Genomic DNA, 22,315 nt, shown 5'->3' with positions numbered 1-22,315 from the left:
CCAGCAGGGGGCAGCACTTTAGCCTTTTATTGCTATTAAAAATGTCACAATTAGGTACAAGTCAGTCACTGAACGCCTCATGAAGCTGCTGTATGAAACGATGAGTCATTCCAACAACACCTTGTGTTCTCTACTGTGATTGGCCGCTCAGTGATCACATGACAAAACCATTCACCAATAAATAATGTCAAAGGGAGAACAACAAAAAGGTGTGTGTGAGGCAGCTTTGCATAGCTTCAACAGAACCTGAACCTTAGTCGTCAAGGAGCGTGTGTGTGTGTGTGTGTGTGTGTGTGTGTGTGTGTGTGTGACACCTGGGTGTTGCTGCTGCAAAAGTCTGAGGGTGTTGCGTTCATGGTCAGACGTTGTAGTCCGGCGCCTTGCCCAGCGGCTGCCTGAGGCGGATGCTGAGCGTCATGGCGGCGGCCACGGCCACGTGGAAGAGGATCTGCCACACGTTCCTGAGCTGGTAGAGGTACATGTTGCACACGCACACCAGCGCCAACGCCAGGAAGGACTTCAGGTCGCGCCACAGCGAGAAGTAGGCAAACAGGAAGCACTGAAACACACGCCGCAGACTTTGAAGGACAAAGACAACAATACATCTTCATTGCAAACAAGAGTATGGTGTGTGGAAAATGCATCATAAAGAAGGAAAAAAACATATATAAGCATACTTGCCAACCTTGAGACCTCCGATTTCGGGAGGTGGGGGGTGGGGAGGGGGCGTGGTTGGGGGCGTCGTTAAGAGGGGAGGAGTATATTTACAGCTAGGATTCACCAAGTCAAGTATTTCATATATATATATATATATATATATATATATATATATATATATATATATATATAAGAAATACTAAGTCAAGTATTTCATTCATATATATATATATATATATATATATGTATATACATATATATATATATATATATATATATATATATATATATTAGAGATGCGCGGATAGGCAATTATTTCATCCGCAACCGCATCAGAAAGTCGTCAACCATCCGCAATCCACCCAATCTAACATTTGATCAGAACCGCATCCGCCCGCACCCGCCCGTTGTTATATATCTAATATAGACGATGCAAGGCAATAGTGAGGTTATAAAGCTTTTGCCTGTTAAAAAAAGGAGACTGATCCAATGCAGCACAGACATTCGCGTGCCACGCTGTCACGACCCAGACGCACACCAGTGCGCAATCATATGGGAGCCGCGCTGAGCGCACCTCCAAGCGCGTCTCGCTGCCGGCGACGGCCGGGTATGGGCCCGACGCTCCAGCGCTATCCATTTTCAGGGCTAGTTGATTCGGCAGGTGGGTTGTTACACACTCCTTAGCGGGTTCCAACTTCCATGGCCACCGTCCTAGCTGCTGTCTATATCAACCAGGGTGAGCCCCACCCCTTTCGTGAGCGCACTGCACGCGGAGTGACCCCTGTTACGCGCCCCCGGCAACAGGGGTGGCGGGCAGGTAAGCTGCGCGGGCGGAGCGCGCGGAGTGACCCCTGTTACAAGCCCCCGGCCACGGGGGTGGCGGGCAGGTAAGCTGCTTACCTGCTGCGCGTGACGCCGGCCGCGGCGAAGGCGGACGAGGCGGGGTGTCGGTGCGGTGGGCGCGGTGGTGACCCTGGACGTGCGTCGGGCCCTTCTCGCGGATCGCCTCAGCTATGGCTCCCGGTGGGGCCCTCTCGGGGGAAGGGGCCTCGGTCCCGGACCCCAGCGAGGCGTCCCTTCTCCGCTCCGTAAAAGTGTCCATCTCTTTTCTTTTTTTTCTTCTGTTGTGGCATATGCTGCAGGTGCCTGCTCGTTTTTCGTATGTGGGTAACAACATTTAACTATGTATATATATTTACCAATTGGTTTAACTGCCACCCGCCTGAATCTATTTAAAATCTCTTTTTTTTTTATTTCAACCACCAGACCCGACCCGACCCGCGGATAAAATCAAATTTTTTTAAATTTCATCTGCCCGATCCGCGGATAATCCGCGGACTCCGCGGTTGTGCCCGCAAACCGCGCATCTCTAATATATATATATATAAATAAAATAAATACTTGAATTTCATCCATCCATCCATCCATTTTCTACCGCTTATTCAGTGTTCATTTATTTACACATATACACACACATAACACTCATCTACTCATTGTTGAGTTAAGGGTTGAATTGTCCATCCTTGTTCTATTTGTCACTATTTTTCTAACCATGCTGTTTTTCTAGCCACCTCTGATGATGCATTGCTGTGTGGCACACACAAAAGTGCTTTCATCAAATGCACTAGATGGCAGTATTGTCCTGTTTAAGAGTGTCACAACATTGCTGTTTACGGCAGACGAACTGCTTTACGGTAGACAAAAAAGTGACTGCTGTTGTTGTGTGTTGTTGCCACGCTGGGAGGACGTTAATGAAACTGCCTAACAATAAACACACATAAGAAACCAAGAACTCGCCCTCCATTATTCTACAGTTATAACGTCATTGGGCAGGTACGCTGTTTATATTATGTGCCTGAATTTCGGGAGAAAATTTGTCCCGGGAGGTTTTCGGGAGAGGTGCTGAATTTCGGGAGTCTCCCGGAAAATCCGGGAGGGTTGGCAAGTATGTATATAAGTCGCACTGGAGTATAAGTCACATTTTTTGGGGAAATGTATTTGCTAAAAGCCAACAGCAAGAATAGACATTTGAAAGGCAATTTAAAGTAAATAAAGAATAGTGAACAACAGGCTGAATAAGTGCACGTTATATGAGGCATAAATAACCAACTGGTATGTTAATGTAACATATTATGGTAAGAGTCATTCAAATAACTATAACATATAGAACATGCTATACGTTTACCAAACAATCTGTCACTAAATCCCATGAAATCTTATACGTCTAGTCTCTTACGTGAATGACATCAATAATATTATAATGTGGTCATCATTTCACACATAAGTCGCTCCTGAGTTTAAGTCGCACCCCCGGCCAAACTATGGAAAAAACTGCCACTTATAGTCGGAAAAATAGGGTACATGTCTAAAGTAGAAATACATCTGCAATATTCAAATGTTGCAACTAACAGGAAGTGCAGACAATTGTCTCAAAGAGTTGAACCCTTTGTCAAATGTGTTGTAGTACACTTCTCCACCACTTGTGGCAGTAATGACAACACCAAACAGAAGAAGTCTGCGGCTCAAGTCAGAGAAGTTTCTGAAGCGCAAAAAATATGACTTAAGTGTCGAAGCTATATCTTTATTTGCACTTTAATTGGATTGACATTTTAGTGAAAGGGGAATTGCACTTTTATTTTGAGTTGTCTGTCATTCACAATCCTTATGAAAGACAAGAACACCTTTTTCTCTCTTTGTGCATTCTAAGTCGTAAAATATAGCAAGTAGGAGGTGGCTAACAATGCAGTACACTATCCAGCCCATAAAGTCCTCTAAAAGGTGCCAACAACACTCCATTTACATGTGATGACCTGAATAGTAACAAGTATTAGCCGTATTGTTGTTATAAGCGCTAACGTAGAGGAACTACTTTTGATCACAGAGAGCTAACTTGAGCTGCTGCATGGCCTCTGAGTTGGTGAAAGTAAATTCTCGATGATAAATCATGCCTTCCCTCTGGATAGTAGAAGGTTGTGGACATAAACCCACAAGTTGGTCAACTGACATCCAACTTAGACCCGGAGATGGCCAGAAAGACACAAAAAAGACGCTTGTTTTTTAGCCCGTTGTGAGGATGATGAATTGTTGATGTAAAGGGGAGGATATAAACATCCCATTAGTCTTTATCCTAGTGAGAGCAGGCATTGTACAGTAAGTGATTGTTTTATTATGTTTGTATATCTTGTTTAGCACTTAGCAATACTGCTACATGATGCTTAGAGTTTGACTGAAGCTGCATCTGTTTAGCTTCTAAGTTAAAGTTAAGTTAAAATAGCAATGATTGTCACACACACACACTAGGTGTGGTGAAATGTGTCCTCTGCATTTGACGCATCACCCTTGTCCACCCCCTGGGAGGTGAGGGGAGCAGTGGGCAGCAGGGGTGCCGCGCCCGGGAATCATTTTTGGTGATTTAACCCCCAATTCCAAGCCTTGATGCTGAGTGCCAAGCAGGGAGGTAATGGGTCCCATTTTTATAGTCTTTGGTATGACTCGGCCGGGGTTTGAACTCACAACCTACCCATCTCAAGGCGGGCACTCTAACCACTAGGCCACTGAGTAGCTTGTAAAACTTGTAGACCATCTTCCTTATATTCAGGCTCAAAAACAGAAGTTTCTGGATCATCATTTGTGCCAAAGTAGTCTCTCATCAAGTCTGCCATGATTAGTAGTCTTCTTGTTGAAGGGCACGTGAACGTTGTGATGCGTCTATGACATTAATACTTCAAATGATCATAATATGTAAATATGACATGTTATTATGAATGTTACTAGATACTACATGTATACTTACAGTGTGTATATAAAACATTGGAGGTTTTTTAGAGTGCTTGAAAGACGAAATAGAGCTGCTCCAATAAGCTCCATTGTTAGCTGACTTTTGCTAACCTATTATTTACAATTTAGAATGCATAACAAACATGTGTGTTCTTGTCTTATGTAACATTCCAAATAAGTGCAGTTCCTATTTAAGACTTTATAAGATTTGGACAGCATTGAGGACATTTTAAATTGGATGCAAGACTTTAAGGGAGGCGGCAGATGGTGTGATAATTGATGTGTTAGAGTGTGATGCTAGCTGACCTGGTAGAGACAGGTGGTGTGATAATTGATGTGTTAGAGTGTGATGCTAGCTGACCTGTTAGATGGTGTGATAATTGATGTGTTAGAGTGTGATGCTATCTGACCTGGTAGAGACAGGTGGTGTGATAATTGATGTGTTAGAGTGTGATGCTCGCTGACCTGGTAGAGACAGGTGATGTGATAATTGATGTGTTAGAGTGTGATGCTATCTGACCTGGTAGAGACAGGTGGTGTGATAATTGATGTGTTAGAGTGTGATGCTATCTGACCTGGTAGAGACAGGTGGTGTGATAATTGATGTGTTAGAGTGTGATGCTCGCTGACCTGGTAGAGACAGGTGATGTGATAATTGATGTGTTAGAGTGTGATGCTAGCTGACCTGGTAGAGACAGGTGGTGTGATAATTGATGTGTTAGAGTGTGATGCTCGCTGACCTGGTAGAGACAGGTGGTGTGATAATTGATGTGTTAGAGTGTGATGCTATCTGACCTGTTAGAGACAGATGGTGTGATAATTGATGTGTTAGAGTGTGATGCTAGCTGACCTGGTAGAGACAGGTGGTGTGATAATTGATGTGTTAGAGTGTGATGCTCGCTGACCTGGTAGAGACAGGTGATGTGATAATTGATGTGTTAGAGTGTGATGCTAGCTGACCTGGTAGAGACAGGTGGTGTGATAATTGATGTGTTAGAGTGTGATGCTAGCTGACCTGGTGGAGACAGCTGGTGTGATAATTGATGTGTTAGAGTGTGATGCTAGCTGACCTGTTAGAGACAGCTGGTGTGATAATTGATGTGTTAGAGTGTGATGCTAGCTGACCTGGTAGAGACAGGTGGTGTGATAATTGATGTGTTAGAGTGTGATGCTAGCTGACCTGTTAGATGGTGTGATAATTGATGTGTTAGAGTGTGATGCTATCTGACCTGGTAGAGACAGGTGGTGTGATAATTGATGTGTTAGAGTGTGATGCTCGCTGACCTGGTAGAGACAGGTGATGTGATAATTGATGTGTTAGAGTGTGATGCTAGCTGACCTGGTAGAGACAGGTGGTGTGATAATTGATGTGTTAGAGTGTGATGCTAGCTGACCTGGTAGAGACAGGTGGTGTGATAATTGATGTGTTAGAGTGTGATGCTAGCTGACCTGGTGGAGACAGCTGGTGTGATAATTGATGTGTTAGAGTGTGATGCTAGCTGACCTGTTAGAGACAGCTGGTGTGATAATTGATGTGTTAGAGTGTGATGCTAGCTGACCTGGTAGAGACAGGTGGTGTGATAATTGATGTGTTAGAGTGTGATGCTAGCTGACCTGTTAGATGGTGTGATAATTGATGTGTTAGAGTGTGATGCTATCTGACCTGGTAGAGACAGGTGGTGTGATAATTGATGTGTTAGAGTGTGATGCTATCTGACCTGGTAGAGACAGGTGGTGTGATAATTGATGTGTTAGAGTGTGATGCTCGCTGACCTGGTAGAGACAGGTGATGTGATAATTGATGTGTTAGAGTGTGATGCTAGCTGACCTGGTAGAGACAGGTGGTGTGATAATTGATGTGTTAGAGTGTGATGCTAGCTGACCTGGTAGAGACAGGTGGTGTGATAATTGATGTGTTAGAGTGTGATGCTAGCTGACCTGGTAAAGACAGGTGGCGTGATAATTGATGTGTTAGCGTGTGATGCTAGCTGACCTGGTAGAGACAGGTGGTGTGATAATTGATGTGTTAGAGTGTGATGCTCGCTGACCTGGTAGAGACAGGTGGTGTGATAATTGATGTGTTAGAGTGTGATGCTATCTGACCTGGTAGAGACAGGTGGTGTGATAATTGATGTGTTAGAGTGTGATGCTATCTGACCTGGTAGAGACAGGTGGTGTGATAATTGATGTGTTAGAGTGTGATGCTATCTGACCTGTTAGAGACAGATGGTGTGATAATTGATGTGTTAGAGTGTGATGCTATCTGACCTGGTAGAGACAGGTGGTGTGATAATTGATGTGTTAGAGTGTGATGCTCGCTGACCTGGTAGAGACAGGTGGTGTGATAATTGATGTGTTAGAGTGTGATGCTATCTGACCTGGTAGAGACAGGTGGTGTGATAATTGATGTGTTAGAGTGTGATGCTAGCTGACCTGTTAGAGACAGCTGGTGTGATAATTGATGTGTTAGAGTGTGATGCTAGCTGACCTGGTAGAGACAGGTGGTGTGATAATTGATGTGTTAGAGTGTGATGCTATCTGACCTGGTAGAGACAGGTGGTGTGATAATTGATGTGTTAGAGTGTGATGCTAGCTGACCTGGTAAAGACAGATGGTGTGATAATTGATGTGTTAGAGTGTGATGCTAGCTGACCTGGTAGAGACAGGTGGTGTGATAATTGATGTGTTAGAGTGTGATGCTAGCTGACCTGGTAGAGACAGGTGGTGTCATAATTGATGTGTTAGAGTGTGATGCTAGCTGACCTGGTAAAGACAGATGGTGTGATAATTGATGTGTTAGAGTGTGATGCTATCTGACCTGTTAGAGACAGGTGGTGTGATAATTGATGTGTTAGCGAGTGTGATGCTAGCTGACCTGGTAAAGACAGATGGTGTGATAATTGATGTGTTAGAGTGTGATGCTAGCTGACCTGGTAGAGACAGGTGGTGTGATAATTGATGTGTTAGAGTGTGATGCTATCTGACCTGTTAGAGACATGTGGTGTGATAATTGATGTGTTAGCGAGTGTGATGCTAGCTGACCTGGTAGAGACAGGTGGTGTGATAATTGATGTGTTAAGAGTGTGATGCTAGCTGACCTGGTAGAGACAGGTGGTGTGATAATTGATGTGTTAGAGTGTGATGCTAGCTGACCTGGTAGAGACAGGTGGCGTGATAATTGATGTGTTAGAGTGTGATGCTATCTGACCTGGTAAAGACAGATGGTGTGATAATTGATGTGTTAGAGTGTGATGCTAGCTGACCTGGTAGAGACAGGTGGTGTGATAATTGATGTGTTAGAGTGTGATGCTAGCTGACCTGGTAGAGACAGGTGGTGTGATAATTGATGTGTTAGAGTGTGATGCTATCTGACCTGGTAGAGACAGGTGGTGTGATAATTGATGTGTTAGCGAGTGTGATGCTAGCTGACCTGGTAAAGACAGGTGGTGTGATAATTGATGTGTTAGAGTGTGATGCTATCTGACCTGTTAGAGACATGTGGTGTGATAATTGATGTGTTAGCGAGTGTGATGCTAGCTGACCTGGTAAAGACAGATGGTGTGATAATTGATGTGTTAGAGTGTGATGCTAGCTGACCTGGTAGAGACAGGTGGTGTGATAATTGATGTGTTAGAGTGTGATGCTAGCTGACCTGGTAGAGACAGGTGGTGTGATAATTGATGTGTTAGAGTGTGATGCTAGCTGACCTGGTAGAGACAGGTGGTGTGATAATTGATGTGTTAGAGTGTGATGCTCGCTGACCTGGTAGAGACAGGTGGTGTGATAATTGATGTGTTAGAGTGTGATGCTAGCTGACCTGGTAGAGACAGGTGGTGTGATAATTGATGTGTTAGAGTGTGATGCTATCTGACCTGTTAGAGACAGGTGGTGTGATAATTGATGTGTTAGCGAGTGTGATGCTAGCTGACCTGGTAAAGACAGATGGTGTGATAATTGATGTGTTAGAGTGTGATGCTAGCTGACCTGTTAGAGACAGGTGGTGTGATAATTGATGTGTTAGAGTGTGATGCTAGCTGACCTGGTAGAGACAGGTGGTGTGATAATTGATGTGTTAGAGTGTGATGCTAGCTGACCTGGTAAAGACAGGTGGTGTGATAATTGATGTGTTAGAGTGTGATGCTAGCTGACCTGTTAGAGACAGGTGGTGTGATAATTGATGTGTTGGAGTGTGATGCTAGCTGACCTGGTAAAGACAGGTGGTGTGATAATTGATGTGTTAGAGTGTGATGCTAGCTGACCTGGTAGAGACAGGCAGCGGTGCCCAGGAAGAAGGCCATCACGTAGTTGAAGTCCTCCTCCTCGTTCTGCACATGCAAGGTTTGATTAAAGCGTGTGACAGGTGGGGGGACATGAGGAGGACGTCACCTGCAGGACACTCTCCATGGCGTGGACCCCTCGCAGCAGGTTGAGACCCCCGCACAGGACACTCAGCACACAGGACACCACACCTGGCAAGGTGGGCGGCTCCAACGTCTGAGTGGGGGCTGAGAGAGATGGCAATGATCCATTAATAAACTCAATGTTCTTCTGACTTGTTGGATTACGTGCATGAATTGATGGTGAAACTCACTAATGATGGCATTAATGAACTCAATGTTCTTCTGACTTGTTGGATTACGTGCATGAATTGATGGTGAAACTCACTAATGATGGCATTAATAAACTCAATGTTCTTCTGACTTGTTGGATTACGTGCATGAATTGATGGTGAAACTCACTAATGATGGCATTAATGAACTCAATGTTCTTCTGACTTGTTGCATTACGTGCATGAATTGATGGTGAAACTCACTAATGATGGCATTAATGAACTCAATGTTCTTCTGACTTGTTGGATTACGTGCATGAATTGATGGTGAAACTCACTAATGATGGCATTAATAAACTCAATGTTCTTCTGACTTGTTGGATTACGTGCATGAATTGATGGTGAAACTCACTAATGATGGCATTAATGAACTCAATGTTCTTCTGACTTGTTGGATTACATGCATGAATTGATGGTGAAACTCACTAATGATGGCATTAATAAACTCAATGTTCTTCTGACTTGTTGGATTACGTGCATGAATTGATGGTGAAACTCACTAATGATGGCATTAATGAACTCAATGTTCTTCTGACTTGTTGGATTACGTGCATGAATTGATGGTGAAACTCACTAATGATGGCATTAATGAACTCAATGTTCTTCTGACTTGTTGGATTACGTGCATGAATTGATGGTGAAACTCACTAATGATGGCATTAATAAACTCAATGTTCTTCTGACTTGTTGGATTACGTGCATGAATTGATGGTGAAACTCACTAATGATGGCATTAATGAACTCAATGTTCTTCTGACTTGTTGGATTACATGCATGAATTGATGGTGAAACTCACTAATGATGGCATTAATGAACTCAATGTTCTTCTGACTTGTTGGATTACGTGCATGAATTGATGGTGAAACTCACTAATGATGGCATTAATAAACTCAATGTTCTTCTGACTTGTTGGATTACGTGCATGAATTGATGGTGAAACTCACTAATGATGGCATTAATGAACTCAATGTTCTTCTGACTTGTTGGATTACATGCATGAATTGATGGTGAAACTCACTAATGATGGCATTAATAAACTCAATGTTCTTCTGACTTGTTGGATTACGTGCATGAATTGATGGTGAAACTCACTAATGATGGCATTAATGAACTCAATGTTCTTCTGACTTGTTGGATTACGTGCATGAATTGATGGTGAAACTCACTAATGATGGCATTAATGAACTCAATGTTCTTCTGACTTGTTGGATTACGTGCATGAATTGATGGTGAAACTCACTAATGATGGCATTAATAAACTCAATGTTCTTCTGACTTGTTGGATTACGTGCATGAATTGATGGTGAAACTCACTAATGATGGCATTAATGAACTCAATGTTCTTCTGACTTGTTGGATTACATGCATGAATTGATGGTGAAACTCACTAATGATGGCATTAATGAACTCAATGTTCTTCTGACTTGTTGGATTACGTGCATGAATTGATGGTGAAACTCACTAATGATGGCATTAATAAACTCAATGTTCTTCTGACTTGTTGGATTACGTGCATGAATTGATGGTGAAACTCACTAATGATGGCATTAATGAACTCAATGTTCTTCTGACTTGTTGCATTACGTGCATGAATTGATGGTGAAACTCACTAATGATGGCATTAATGAACTCAATGTTCTTCTGACTTGTTGGATTACGTGCATGAATTGATGGTGAAACTCACTAATGATGGCATTAATAAACTCAATGTTCTTCTGACTTGTTGGATTACGTGCATGAATTGATGGTGAAACTCACTAATGATGGCATTAATGAACTCAATGTTCTTCTGACTTGTTGCATTACGTGCATGAATTGATGGTGAAACTCACTGATGATGGCATTAATAAACTCAATGTTCTTCTGACTTGTTGGATTACGTGCATGAATTGATGGTGAAACTCACTAATGATGGCATTAATGAACTCAATGTTCTTCTGACTTGTTGGATTACGTGCATGAATTGATGGTGAAACTCACTAATGATGGCATTAATGAACTCAATGTTCTTCTGACTTGTTGGATTACGTGCATGAATTGATGGTGAAACTCACTAATGATGGCATTAATGAACTCAATGTTCTTCTGACTTGTTGCATTACGTGCATGAATTGATGGTGAAACTCACTGATGGCATTAATAAACTCAATGTTCTTCTGACTTGTTGGATTACGTGCATGAATTGATGGTGAAACTCACTAATGATGGCATTAATGAACTCAATGTTCTTCTGACTTGTTGGATTACGTGCATGAATTGATGGTGAAACTCACTAATGATGGCATTAATGAACTCAATGTTCTTCTGACTTGTTGGATTACGTGCATGAATTGATGGTGAAACTCACTAATGATGGCATTAATAAACTCAATGTTCTTCTGACTTGTTGCATTACGTGCATGAATTGATGGTGAAACTCACTAATGATGGCATAAATAAACTCAATGTTCTTCTGACTTGTTGGATTACGTGCATGAATTGATGGTGAAACTCACTAATGATGGCATTAATGAACTCAATGTTCTTCTGACTTGTTGCATTACGTGCATGAATTGATGGTGAAACTCACTAATGATGGCATTAATATACTCAATGTTCTTCTGACTTGTTGGATTATGTGCATTACTTGATGATGCAACCAGTGTGCTTTGTTATTGTCTTGATGACACTACTAACAGATGTGTTAAAAGTTAAAGTACCGATGTGGTGTGGTGAAATTACTCTCTGCATTTGACCCATCCCCCTGTTCACTCCCTGGGAGGTGAGGGGAGCAGTGAGCAGCAGCAGTGGCCACGCCCGGGAATCATTTTGGTGATTTAACCCCCAATTCCAACACTTGATGCTGAGTGCCAAGCGGGGAGGTAATGGCTCCTATGTTTATAGTCTTTGGTATGACTCGGCCGGGGTTTGAACTCACGACCTACCCATCTCAGGGCGGACACTCTAACCACTAGGCCACTGAGCAGGTGTCTTCCAGCCTTTTCACTGGCAGTTGTGCAAATGAAAGGACAGTGTCTTGTTGACAGCCACGTGTAGCTTGCTGTTCTGTGTCTCACAGGATGGTATATTGTGACAATCCTGTGACGTTGAGGACAACCAACAAGAGTTATGACGAGCGCTCTCACCGATGCCCTTGTACTTGGAGGACAGGCGCGGCGACAAGCCGTTGATGGCGTGCAGGTCGTCGGGGGTCAGCGGGTAAGGCGGCCGCAGTTTGATCTCAGTCTGCATGTCGGCCAGGTTGATCTTGGTGGAGAGCGAGCGAGGACTGTTGTAGCGCTGCTTGGTCTTCTGGATGAAGGTGTCTGACATGAGACCACAGCACAACAACAGGATCTCCTTGGCGTGGGTTCAGAGGCGGGTGTGATGCGGGCGGCGTACGACACTCACCGAACTCGATGAAGGAGTACGGCCGCACGGCGCCGACCACCCGCCTGCTGTCGTAGGTGACGATGAACTCCTTCTGCAGCTCGTCCAGGAAGCAGAAGGCCAGCACGTTGGGGTAGCTTGAGGAGCACACCATCATGTAGCCCACGCCCAGAGCACTGCTGAAACTGACACACAAACACTCTTATTCTTCTCATCTTCTCCTTCCACTTTGGGACCTCTATCACGCCCTTCAAATGTGTCCACGCAAACACATTTGGCCATTCTAGGCTGCAACAATCACTAAAAAGCTTGCTCTAAGCCAGGGGTGTCCAAAACTTTTCTACAGAGCACCACACTGAAACATCAAAGCAGGCTTTTCTATTTTCAAAACCAATGCAATAGATGGATTTTTTTTCACTTTTAGGGCTCCCCTCAAATTTGGTCCTGGGGGACTACGGTACTACTAAAAAAAAAAAAAGTAATATTAATATTTTTTTTTTTTAATTCAACGCGGAAATGGCCAGATCAATTTCCGGTCAATCAGTCGATATAAAGTTTATTTCTTTTAAATTGATGCTCTTTTCGTCAAAACTCAGTTTTTAATGGCAAAAAAAACACAAAATATTTTCACCCCCAAAATTTTCCAAGTGGAAAATTTGATGTGAAATAATTGGAGCTTTACATAGGTCAATTATTCATAACAACATTGCTTTTAATTACTTTTTGAGCAATGACAGTTAAAAAATAAAATACAATTATTGGGGATTCAAAAGGGTCCAACTCATTAAAGTGTTAAAAATAAGTCATACATTACTTTCTTTTTTCACTTTCAACTCATAAATCTTTAGACCTATCCGTCGATTATAAGTTGTTTTTATTTTTTCATTATTTTGTTTGTTTGATGCCCTTTTTTTTTTCCATTTTATTTTTATTGACATCCAGCATCAGACATTTATTTTTTTGTCTTTTGTCCTGTCCAGCTTCTCAGGCAAATCATATAGTTGATGTAGATGCCCATGTCGGCTGTTCAGTTTACTTTACAAAAGAGAAGTGTAGGATACTTCTCTTGTTGCCGTATTTGTATTTGACTTTATTAAATGTATTTATATTATCATTTGGTGCGGCCGGGCTGGAGCAGGAGGGGATAGAAAGAGAAAAAAAAGAAGACAGACATTCCTATCCATTACATCATATTCACATACATCATATATCTGTTGTCTGCCCTAAATGTCAAAATATTTTTTGTTTGTTTATATCCCAATCATACCCCCCCCCCCCCTAAAAAAGAAAGAAACAGCAGAAAAACTAAGTAGTATTTGCAAATATCAATCAATTAAATAAAGAAAAATGAAATAATAATACAATATTAATAATAATCAGAAATAAAATAAAAGAATATAAACAGATATATATATATATATATATATATATATATATATATATATTTCTTAATAAGGTTATCCAAAAAATAGTGCTCGATACCGTGGTAGAGCGCAATATACGTATGTGTGGGGGAAAAAAATCACAAGACTACTTCATCTCTACAGGCCTGTTTCATGAGGGGTTCCCTCAATCATCAGGAGATTTTAAAATTTCCTGATGATTGAGGGAACCCCTCATGAAACAGGCCTGTAGAGATGAAGTAGTCTTGTGATTTTTTTTCCCACACACACATATATATATATATATATATATATATATATATTTATATATATATATATACATATACATACACATATAGGGAGTAATCCTTTTTTTTTTTTTTTAAGCAGTTAAATCACTAATTCAAAAAATGTAAGTCAGGCTTATGGGGCGTGACATAATTGACCAAGTTTGGGTCAATTATGTCGATGCCTTTTTGTTAAAGAAAACTTTGTTTTTTTGTGAAAAAACAAACAAAAAAACTTGCAATATTGTCTCCCAAAAATATTTTAAAGTGGAATATTTTAGGTGAATTAATTGAAGGTCAATAACATTCATTTTGGTTCATTATTACTTGAGCAATTAAGTTAAAGCCTGCATGGCAATACGTGTTCTTCGAGTCAACATTGCAACTTTTTCCTCATTGCTCTTTTGTTCCACTTTTATATTTTATTTTTAAGATATTTAAAAAATTTGCTGCAGGCCGCAATTTTCCCCCGAGCCGCACTTTGGAGACAGCTGGTCTATGCTTACCAGGATAACAAAAAAAAAAACCATGGTCACCCATGGAGTCATTAGAAAGTTCTTACTTGACATTGTAGAGGCCACACCTCAGGGTGCAGCGGTCGGGAAACTGGCCCAGCTTCTTGGAGAGACCTTTGAGGTGTCTCTTGGTCTCCTGCAGGTCTTTGTCCTGCTCGTAGTCCGTGGACGCCGACAGGGGCAGGCCGTCCACGACCCGAATCACTGAGGCGAACAGCACCGAGGCCATCTCAGAGATGTCCTGACACGCCACACAACCTATGAGGAGATCCATTTTTAAATCATTACAATATTTAAACCAAACAAAAACTTCTTTTTTTCCTTTTAAATAACGGGCGAAAGCGGTAGAAAATGGATGGATGGGTCATACTGAACGTGAGCAAAGCCGGAAGTGTGACGTCACGACCATGCACAGCTCCTCTAGTGCAGTGTTTTTCAACCTTTCCTGAGCCAAAGCACATTGTAATTATTGAAAAAATCCAGAGGCACACAACTAGGGCTGAAACGACGCGTCGACGCCGTTTTTGTGCTTCGACGCGTCGCATATTTACGTCACACTACCGTCATGGCGGAGCGCAAAGCAGACGATGCGAGCGGTGCGAGCGAGGGGAAAAAAGCACGCCAAAAGTCGTCAAAAGTGTGGGAGTATTTCAATAAACGGCCTAAGAAGAAACGCTACTTTTACTCCGCTACTTTTATCTACATTCAGCTCGCTACTCACTACTAATTTTTATCGATCTGTTAATGCACGCTTTGTTTGTTTTGGTCTGTCAGACAGACCTTCATAGTGCCTGCGTTACTGGTGACGTTTCACTCCGTTCCACCAATAAAATGCAGTCACTAGTGACGTTTGACTCCGTTCCACCAATCAGATGCAGTCCCTGGTGACGTTGGACCAATCAAACAGAGCCAGGCGGTCACATGACCTGACTTAAACAAGTTGAAAAACGTATTGGGGTGTTGCCATTTAGTGGTCAATTGTACGGAATATGTACTGTACTGTGCAATCTACTAACAAAAGTTTCAATCAATCAATCAAAAGTGTGAAGGAAAAAAGACTACTTTTTATTTCAACCGTACATCCCGTCAAAAGCCTAAAGACTGACTGCACAGTTCCTGTCTTCACAATAAAAGTGCCGCTCCATCGCGCCGCGCTTTCAAAATAAGAGTCTCCGAAAGCCAGCGCAAACAAGCTAGCAAGCTACGGAGTTTGCCGCCAATTTATTTCTTGTAAAGTGTATAAAAACGAATATGGAAGCTGGACAAATAAGATACCAAAAACCAACCACTTTCATGTGGTATTAGACAGAAAGGAGGAACTTTTTTTCTCCTCCATTTGAAAATGTGGACGTTATAAGCAATACTGTCTGATTACAATCAATGCAAGTCATCAGAATCAGGTAATACACCAACTTATATTCTTGTCTTCATGAAAGAAAGGAATCTATATGTGTTAAACATGCATGTATATTCATTAAAACACCTTTAACATGTAAACAAAAACGGCAAAATAAATAAATATAAATGATATACTGTATATATCAATGTATGTATATATATGTGTATATATATATATATATATATATATATATATATATATATATATGTGTGTGTGTGTATATATATATATATATATATATATATATATATATATATATATATATATATGTGTGTATGTTACTCATCAGTTACTCAGTACTTGAGTAGTTTTTTCACAATATACTTTTTACTTTTACTCAAGTAAATATTTGGGTGACTACTCCTTACTTTTACTTGAGTAATAAATCTCTAAAGTAACAGTACTCTTACTTGAGTACAATTTCTGGCTACTCTACCCACCTCTGCTAATAATGTTGTTGTATGCACAACGGCTATAAACGAACATTTGAAAAGAAAACACCCGACAGCGTTCTTGCCATCACCATCAACTAGTCAATCGTCCGCGTGAGTATACGTTGTCATCATTACACAAAAACATGAATGTGTCATTTGTATCTGCGTTGTAAATTCATAAACTAAAACACTGTTTCGCTCTGAGAGGCGCGTTTGGCATGCCTGTTCAGTGTTTACAAAGATGCGCTCCTCTTTAACGCTAACGTTAATTAGTTGTGCAAATACCTTTTACAACATTAACAGTTACATATACTATGTACAAACCAACAATTAACTTTCACTTTAATCATACTATCATTGTTGTGTTATTAAGCAAAATAAGCAATACTTTTACTTTTGTTGAAATGTTTACACTGTTACAGAATATTTCGTTTTGCACTTTTTTGTATTGGATGTTTACCGGTATCTTTATTTTTGCACATTTTAGCAAATAAGCAATACTTTTACTTTTGAAATGCTTATACTATTGCAGAATATTAAGATTGCACTGTATGTTTTACTTTTATATTTGCACATTAAAAAGCAAATAAGCTACTTTTAATTTTGTTAAATGTTAAAAGTTTTAAATGTTTACATTGTTACAGAATATTTTGTCATGTTGTTGTCAATGTTGACTGAGTGGCCATACTTTTTTTTTTTGTAAATAAAAGCCATGCCTTTTGAAAAAACTGGCCTACATTTATTTTTTCATCTTCATTTTAAATAAAAAAAATAATCGGTAAAAGGAAAAATAATCTATAGATTAATCGAAAAAATAATCTATAGATTAACCGATTAATCGAAAAAAATAATCTATAGATTAATCGATAGAAAAATAATCGTTAGCTGCAGCCTTACACACAACCAGGAGAAATCATTGAAAAATGAAACTCAGCAGCCAATATTGACAAAGTGTTTTTTCGCAATTGTTGGATATGAATTCAAACCATAACCAAGCATGCGTCACTATAACGTTTGTCTCAAAGTAGGTGTACTGTCACCACCTGTCACATTACGTTGGGACTTATTTTGAGATTTCTGACGTTTTCCTGTGTGTCGGGTTTTAGTTCTTGTCTTTCGCTCCTATTTCGGTGGCTTTTCCTGTTTTGTTGGTACTTTCCTGTAGCAGTTTCATGTCTTCCTTGAACGCTATTCCCCGCACCTGCTTTGTTTTGGCAATCAAGACTATTTAAGTTGTGCGGACACTATCCTTCTTTGTGGGGACACTGTTGATTGTCATGTCATGTACGGGTGTACTTTGTGGACGCCGTCTGCTCCACGCGCCGTAAGTCTTTGCTGTCGTCCAGCATTCGGTTTTTGGTTACTTTGCAGCCAAGCCAGTTAAGTTTTAGTTTCGTTTTGCATAGCCATCCCTAAGCTTCAATGCCTTTTCTTAGCAGCACTCGCCTTTTGTTTATTTTTGGTTTAAGCGTTGGATACCTTTTTACCTGCACGCTGCCTCCCGCATATTGTGATCACATTTTGGATATTTCTTATTGCCGAGAGCTCAAACCACTCGTAAACGTTTTTGTGTGTCTGTATGCGGAGTAAAACTATGGAACAAACTGGACTTACAACACAAGCAATGCCAAACTATTAATGGATTTAAACCAGGGGTGCTCATTACGTCGATCGCGAGCTACCGGTCGATCTCGGAGGGTGTGTCAGTCGATCACCAGCTAGGCATTAAAAAAATAGTCCTAAAAATGAGCGATCATAAATCTTCACTATGACGTCACTTTTGTCACTTGATTGACATTCACGGCACCCGAGGGTCTTCTGAGATGACGCTGGCTGCTGCCAGCTCATTAAAATTACCGACTGGAAGGCGAGAAACACTTTATTTCAACAGACTCTGGCGCCGTACCTGTCGTCAAAACTCCAAAGACCGACTGCACAGTTGCACAGTTGCGCTAACAAAATAAGAGTCTCAGAAAGCTGGCGTGCACAAGCTAGCAAGCTACGGAGTTTGCCGACAATGTATTTCTTGTAAAGTGTATACAAAGGAGTACGGAAGCTGGACAAATAAGATGCCAAAAACCAACCACTTTCATGTGGTATTGGACAGAAAGGAGGACTTTTTTCTCCTCCATTCGAAAATGCGGACGTTATCAGCACCACTGTCCAATCAGAAGCAGGTAATACACCAACTTATATTCTTGTCTTCATGAAAGAAAGGAATCTATATGTGTTAAACATGCTTGTATTATCTTTAAACACCTTTAACTTATTAACAATATTAACTATATGTGTTAAACATGCTTGTATTATCTTTAAACACCTTTAAGTTGTTAACAATATTAACTATATGTATTAAACATTCTTGTATTATCATTAAACACCTTTAATTTTTTTACAATATTAACTATATGTGTTAAACATGCTTGCATTATTATTAAACACCTTTAACTTGTTAACAAAACCATATATTTCATAAATAAGTAAATATAAATGATATATATGAATGAGGTAGATCCCCACGACTTGATCAATTGAAAAGTAGCTCGCCTGCAGAAAAAGTGTGAGCACCCCTGATTTAAACTATTATACAAACATGGGGTCTGGTTCAAATATAGAGATGAGGGTCTTTAATTTGACCTGCTGCTGTACTCTGTCTCAAAGTGTTAACATGTGCTCAATGTTTCCTTACCATTATTGCTTTGTTGTCTATTACCATTGTTGCTATATTTATTATTCCTACATTGTTGATACAAATGATTGCTACAGTGTAATAATTATTGTTACCTGTGGTAATGCCACTATGATACAACATGTGTATTATAATCCTTGAACAAAGTAAGAGTGAAACTCATGTGAATAATCACTGAATGGAGAACTGGGGGTGGGATTAAATAAATTATCTTCTTCCCACTCCCTTTCAGGCAAAACTGGACAATCATGCATCACATACTATACATTACCTTTCGCACTATATTCATTTATATTATTATGTGTTGTCAACTTTGTACTTTTTTATGTCATTGCCTGAAATAAATAAATGAATGAAAATAATGAAATCACGACAAACCATGTTCCCGACATCTACAAAGCAATTAGCTACCTGCTGCCACCTACTGATATGGAAGAGTATTACATGGTTACTCTGCCGAGCTCTAGACAGCACCGACACTCAACAACGGCACATTATTTGCGGATTGATTGATTGAGACTTTTATTAGTAGGTTGCACAGTGAAGTACATATTCCGTACAATTGACCACTAAATGGTAACACCCCAATAAGTTTTTCAACTTGTTTAAGTTGGGGTCCACTTAAATTGATTCATGATACAGATATAATTATTATTATACAGATATTACTATTATTATAATTACTGGTTTGCAAAAACGATTTTTAACCCAATTAGGTGAAATGACGTCATCTCCCTAAGGCTGAAACGACGCGTCGACATAGTCGACGTCATCGGTTACGTAAATAGGTCGACGCCGTTTTTGCGCGTCGCATATTTACGTCACTCTACTTTACTGTCATGGCGGAGCGCAAAGCAGACGATGCGAGCGAGGGGAAAAAAGCACGTCAAAAGTCGTCAAAAGTGTGGGAGTATTTCAATAAACGGCCTAATAATGTTGTTGTATGCACACTGTGTCGAGCGGAAATGGCCTATCATAGCAGCACAACGGCTATGAACGAACATTTGAAAAGAAAACCCCCGACAGCGTTCTTGCCATCACCATCAACAAGTCAATCGTCCGCGTGCGTATACGTTGTCATTATTACACAAAAACATGAATGTGTCATTTGTATCTGCGTTGTAAATTCATAAACTAAAGCACCGTTTCGCTCTGAGAGGCGCGTTTGGCGTGCCTGTTCAGTGCTTACAAAGACGCGCTCCTCTTTAACGCTGTGGAGAGGCGGCGGCGGCGAGCGAGCGGCGAGGCGGGGCGCGCCGGGAGCGACGCCGCAATCGTGCCCAGGTGCGCGATCCGCGCAGTTGGAAGAGAAAAGACTTTGTGTAAAATTAAAAGATTGTAAACCTGGCAAAGCCGTCTGGCGTTCAGTCTGTCGGTCCTGAAAGAACCCCACGGCACAAGACGTGTCACAAACGCTAACGTTAATTAGTTGTGCAAATACCTTTTACAACATTAACAGTTACATATACTATGTACAAACCAACAATTAACTTTCACTTTAATCATACTATCATTGTTGTGTTATTAAGCAAAATAAGCAATACTTTTACTTTTGTTGAAATGTTTACACTGTACACTTTTTTGTATTGGATGTTTAGCTTTATTTTTGCACATTTTAGCAAATAAGCAATACTTTTACTTTTGTTGAAATGTTTACACTTGTTACAGAATATTTCCGTTTTGCACTTTTTTGTATTGGATGTTTATCTTTATTTTTGCACATTTTAAAGCAAAATAAGCAATACTTTTACTTTTGAAATGCTTATACTATTCCAGAATATTAAGATTTGCACTGGATGTTTACTTTTATATATGCACATTAAAAAGCAAATAAGCTACTTTTAATTTTGTTAAATGTTAAAAGTTTTAAATGTTTACATTGTTACAGAATATTTTGTCATGTTGTTGTCAATGTTGACTGAGTGGCCATACTTTTTTTTTTTGTAAATAAAAGCCATGCCTTTTGAAAAAACTGGCCTACATTTATTTTTTCCTCTTCATTTTAAATTAAAAAAAAATCGGTAAAAGGAAAAATAATCTATAGATTAATCGAAAAAAAATAATCTATAGATTAACCGATTAATCGAAAAAAATAATCTATAGATTAATCGATAGAAAAATAATCGTTAGCTGCAGCCCTACATCTCCCACGGCACACCAGACTGTATCTCCTAGTGTGCCGCGGCACAGTGGTTGAAACACATTGCTCTAGTGAATGGCTTCCTCTTCATCGCCAGTAACCAAACCAAGAGGATTGTTTCAACGTTGTATTTTATAATGGAAACCATTATTTTAACCGGTGAAATAAACAAAAACTGAAGAGTAAAACAGTAGCGTTCATTTAGGACGGCGACAAAATAGTCACTCACTACGTCATTTATATCAAATAAAATACGGAAGCGTGTCGTTGAAGCTATCGTTTCCAGTAGAAGTTGAATATTTTAAGCAAGTGTAATGTTTTAAACCATAGAGAAGTAGACGCTCTGACAGGTTAGCCACTTAGCAGCTAATCACAGGCTAACGTTAGCATGCTAAGGAAGTCAAGCGAGCTAGCTGATTGCTACAAGCTAACGTGAAGAAAAACAAAAGTTTCGCTTGCATTGACGACCTTGAGAGATGAAGCAGCATCCTTCAGAAGGAGATGTTTGCAGGCGGGCAGATGTGAGCCATAAATGCAATCAAACCTTGCGTTTACGTGGCTCATTCGCTACGCATTGTGGGAAAACAACATGTGACGTCAGCAATTGGAAACGATAGTTTCAAATAATACACGACCAAACTTCTGAAAAAAATGCAATTACTGCGACAGATTTGGATTTTAAAGCAGGTTAAATGACTCTACATAATAAAACAACCTCCCACAATGCAGCAATGTAACAAAGTGTAACGACATGCTGGGTCTATGTCAGTGTTTTTCAACCTTTTTTGAGCCAAGGCACATTTTTTTCATAAAAAAAAAAAAGGAGGCACACCACCAGCAGAAAAGGTTAAAAACTGAAACTCCACGTGTCTTATTTTGAGTTTGTTGTTGTTTCCTGTGTGTAGTGCTTTAGTTCCTGTCTTGCGCTCTTATTTTGGTGACGCTTCCTGTTTGGTTCTCCTGTAGCAGCTTCACGCCTTCCTTTGAGTGCTATTGCTTTGTTTTGGCAATCAAGACTATTTAAGTTGTGCGTACGCTATCCTTCTTTGTGGGGACA

The 22,315-nt window shown here is 40.4% G+C and overlaps 1 protein-coding gene across 2 annotated transcripts; it reads right to left on the bottom strand.

Annotated features, from left to right (window-relative positions):
- Positions 1 to 12: 12 nt before the first annotated feature.
- On the bottom strand, positions 13 to 21,844 carry sec22a (SEC22 homolog A, vesicle trafficking protein). 2 transcript variants are annotated; one of them, XM_061926149.2, is made up of 7 exons: positions 21,727 to 21,844; positions 14,644 to 14,854; positions 12,434 to 12,597; positions 12,169 to 12,348; positions 8,821 to 8,939; positions 8,694 to 8,759; positions 13 to 559 (listed from the first exon to the last, which is right to left on the bottom strand). In XM_061926149.2, the coding sequence occupies exons 2-7, from the start codon at positions 14,823 to 14,825 to the stop codon at positions 359 to 361; spliced, it is 912 nt and encodes a 303-aa protein (XP_061782133.1). In that variant the 5' UTR covers positions 14,826 to 14,854; positions 21,727 to 21,844; the 3' UTR covers positions 13 to 358. The 2 variants fall into 2 exon arrangements, with proteins under 2 accessions (XP_061782133.1, XP_061782134.1); XM_061926150.2 differs by having other exon boundaries at positions 21,718 to 21,790.
- Positions 21,845 to 22,315: the final 471 nt, after the last annotated feature.

The sequence above is a fragment of the Nerophis lumbriciformis genome, linkage group LG31 (genome assembly GCF_033978685.3).
Source record: "Nerophis lumbriciformis linkage group LG31, RoL_Nlum_v2.1, whole genome shotgun sequence".
Taxonomy (NCBI): domain Eukaryota; kingdom Metazoa; phylum Chordata; class Actinopteri; order Syngnathiformes; family Syngnathidae; genus Nerophis; species Nerophis lumbriciformis.
The sequence above is the reverse complement of the archived record's forward strand: the minus strand, read 5'-3'. Positions and strand labels throughout refer to the sequence as shown.